The sequence below is a fragment of the Neopsephotus bourkii genome, unplaced genomic scaffold (assembly GCF_033783945.1).
Source record: "Neopsephotus bourkii isolate Nb327-2 ecotype Australia unplaced genomic scaffold, CSIRO-AGI_Nbou_v1 NB_1089, whole genome shotgun sequence".
NCBI lineage: Eukaryota > Metazoa > Chordata > Aves > Psittaciformes > Psittacidae > Neopsephotus > Neopsephotus bourkii.
The window spans coordinates 156689-160634 of record NW_026901577.1 but is presented as its reverse complement, the minus strand read 5'-3'; the positions used below and the strand labels follow the sequence as shown (position 1 = coordinate 160634).

General features: G+C 41.4%; 1 protein-coding gene across 1 annotated transcript; it reads left to right on the top strand.

Annotated features, from left to right (window-relative positions):
• Positions 1–494: 494 nt before the first annotated feature.
• LOC133217043 (protein NYNRIN-like) lies at positions 495–3069 on the top strand. The gene is given in 2 exon segments (XM_061362165.1): positions 495–594; positions 704–3069. Coding segments are annotated over 2 exon segments (2466 nt in total).
• Positions 3070–3946: the final 877 nt, after the last annotated feature.

Here is a 3946-nt window from a genome sequence, read left to right as displayed (position 1 = left end):
AAGTGTAAAAAGATCAGAAAGCAAGCCTCCCCATTACCCCAGTCTCGCATAGAACTCGCCAGAGGGGAAATAAAAAGAAAAGTGCAGGCTCAGACGTCCAGAGGAGTGCTTGTGCCTTTAAGACAGGGAGTTGGAACAGAAGGACCGGTGTGCATTAAAGTACCCTTCTCACCTGGAGATTTATTTACCTGAAAACAATCAGCAGCAGAATTTGTTGGCAGCAATCCAGGGGAGAGAACAAGGTTTTTCTAATCGGAGGGGAAGGGGGAGAGGTTGGTCCAGGATTTGAGGGCCATAAATGAGATAACAAAAGATATCTACCCAGTGGTCGCAAACCCTTATACATTGTTAACATCTGTGAAGGAAAAGTATAAATGGTTTACAGTGATTGATTTAAAAGATGCCTTCTTCTGCATTCCTCTTGACAAAAATAGTAGAAAATTGTTTGCATTCGAATGGGAAAACCCACAGAATGGACGAAAGACACAATTAACATGGACCAGACTCCCACAGGGATTCAAGAACAGTCCGACACTCTTCGGGAACCAGCTAGCCAAAGAACTGGAAGTGTGGACCACTCAAGGAAAAGTACAGGTACCGAGATCACAATATCTCCTATTGCAATATGTTGATGATATCTTTATTGCAACGGAACAAGAGTCACTGTGTATACAGGTAACCATTGAAATTTTAAACCAATTAGGTCTGAACGGGTACAAGGTTTCAAAGGAAAAGGCACAGATTGCATGCACGACTGTGTTGTATTTAGGATGTGAGATATCACAAGGGCAGCGAAAACTGGGAATAAATCGCATAGAGGCGATTTGTGCCATTCCAGAACCACGGAACTTACATGAACTAAGAACATTTTTGGGCATGGCAGGGTGGTGCAGATTATGGATAATGGACTATGGACTCATTGCTAAACCCCTATATGAAGCCCAGAAATCACCTGTCTTTGTTTGGGACAAAACACAGAAAGAGGCCTTTAGGAAACTGAAAGAAGCGTTAATGAAATCTCCAGCACTGGGACTCCCAGATCTGACAAAGGATTTTCAATTATTTGTCCATGAGAGACAGAGACTAGCACTGGGAGTGTTGACTCAGAAACTTGGAAGCTGGAAAAGACCAGTGGGATATTTCTCAAAACAACTGGACCCGGTAAGTGCAGGGTGGCCTGCATGCTTAAGGGCAGTAGCAGCTACTATTGTTTTGATACAGGAGGCCAGGAAACTGACTTTGGGAAAACACATTGAAGTGTTTGTGCCACATATGGTAACAACCGTCTTAGAACAAAAAGGGGGGTACTGATTATCTCCTAGCAGAATGATGAAATATCAAGCAATTTTAACAGAACAAGATGACGTGAGTTTAAAGACTACTAACCTGTTAAATCCAGCAGCCTTTCTAGGAGCAGATCTAGAAGGAGAGATGCTTGAACATAACTGTATAGAAGTCATCGAACATACATATGCAACCAGAGCGGACCTGAAGGATACACCTCTTGAACAACCAGACTGGGAACTCTTCACAGATGGAAGCAGTTTTGTGGAGAACGGAACACGATATGCAGGATATGCTGTAACAACACTGCAAGAGGTAATCGAAGCCAAAGCATTACCTCCAGGGACATCAGCCCAGCGGGCAGAACTGATAGCTCTCACAAGAGCACTGGAAATGAGCAACGACAAAAAGGTAAATGTATGGACAGACTCAAAATATGCATTTGGTGTAGTGCATATTCATGGAGCATTATGGAAAGAACGAGGACTTTCATCTTCACAAGGGACTAACATAAAGTATCAAAAGGAAATTTTAGAATTGATAACTGCTGTGCAAAAGCCTAAACAGGTGGCCGTTATGCATTGCAAAGCACATCAAGGAGGAACTTCAAAGATATCTGAAGGAAACACATTGGCAGACCGAACAGCTCGACAGGTGGCCCGGAAGGTATGGAATATGATGGCACTGATACCTCTCAAGGTAAGCCCATTCCATACCTATCTCTCACAGAATCCAGACTATTCAGCGGAGGATGAGAAATTGGCAGGACTTTTAAGAGCTCAAAAGAACTGTGAGGGATGGTATGTAACAACAACTGGACAAGTGATAGTGCCACCGGCAGTAATGCGGAAAATTCTACAGACTGAACATCAGAAGTGTCACTGGGGTGCAGAAGCATTGGTAACTTATCTAAGACGAGGAATAATTTCCACACAGATGTTAACTATGGCAAAATCAGTGGGATCAAAATGTGAGATTTGTTTGAAAAATAATCTGATAGTGAGGAGGCAAGTTGAAATGGGAAGGATCAGAATAGGGATGGAACCAGGAGATTATTGGCAAATTGATTTTGTGAAATTACCAAAGGCACAAGGGTATAAATACCTATTAGTAGGGGTCGACACCTTTTCTGGATGGCCGGAGGCCCTTCCCTGTCGCACTAATCAGGCAAAAGAGACGGTGAAGTGGTTGCTCAAAGAAATCATTCCAAGATTTGGTGTTCCTTTGGGAATGTCATCAGATAGAGGCCCACACTTTATTGCAACAATAGTACAAGAAATAAGTAAATTGTTAGGAATAACATGGAATTTGCATACCCCCTGGAGGCCTCAATCTAGTGGGCAGGTGGAAAAGATGAATCAGACAATAAAAAGACAAATTAGCAAAATATGTCAAGAGGCTAAAATAAAGTGGCCACAGGCACTGCCCATAGCCTTGTTACGAATCAGAATAAAACCTAGAAGTGGAATGTCAGTAAGCCCCTACGAAATCCTCTATGGAAAACCATATGAGGCACCAGAGCCTAATCCTAATCCCCACACTAAAGGAAATCAGGATGTTTATAATTATTTGCTATCTCTAGGTAGAACCCTAACCAGACTAAGAAGCACCCTGGTGTGGAACAGGCCATTGTCCTTGGAGAATCCAGTGCATGATATTCAGCCAGGAGATCAAGTATACATCCGAAACTGGAGTGAAGAGCCATTAAAAGAGCGGTGGGACGGACCTCGTCAAGTACTGTTAACAACGTTCACTGCAGTAAAAGTAGAAGGGGTGGACTCTTGAATACATTATACACGAGTGAAAAAGGTCCCGAAAGTCTGGGAATCACAGATATTAAGTCCCACAAAACTTAAACTGAAATGTGAACAGAATGTCTAGATTTTTCTATAAAATTGTGGTTATTGTCTGGATACTAATACTATTGACGGTTGTCCCCTTTCTGGAAATCACGCAAAAAGCAGATGTTTTAACACAGTTTGTCGGGCAAAATGCCACTCTGATCTGCAGGTTTACTAACACCACTCCAATAGGATTAATGTCAGTAAGAATAATCTGGAAAAAGGTAGACGAAGTCTCTCAAAAATCGGGTCTAATTTTTGATAGCCAGGATAAAAATCGATTACAGAATAAATGGGAATCAAAGGTTGAAATCGAAAATAGATTGCACGACCAGAATTTAATTGGAGGGGAGAGAGAATTGAAGTGGTTCAAATTGACCCTTGAAGACCAGGGCAGATACCAATGCATAATAAGGACGAAAAAAGTGTAGACTATGGAGAAAGGACATTAATTGTCAATACCATGGGAAAGAAAAGATCAGCAAACCTAAAAATCAAAAGATCAGTAGATCCAACACAAACAATCCTATCATATCGTCGAGATCCTGAGGAAAACTTAATGTTAGGTCTAATTAAAGATTTTGCAAAGATGAAAAACATGAGTAGAATAACGGCATGCCTGCCAATACCAAAGACAGCAGGAGAACCAATTGAATGGGGAATAATAACATTGCCACTTTCGGAAATCAACGAAACAATCACTTGTCAGGAAGAAGAAATAACAAAAAATATAACAGTGACAGAATATCAGAAAGAAGGTGTTTTTGGAGATCCCGCAGTTTTAATATTAAAATCAACATGCGAAAGGTACCAAAATGCTC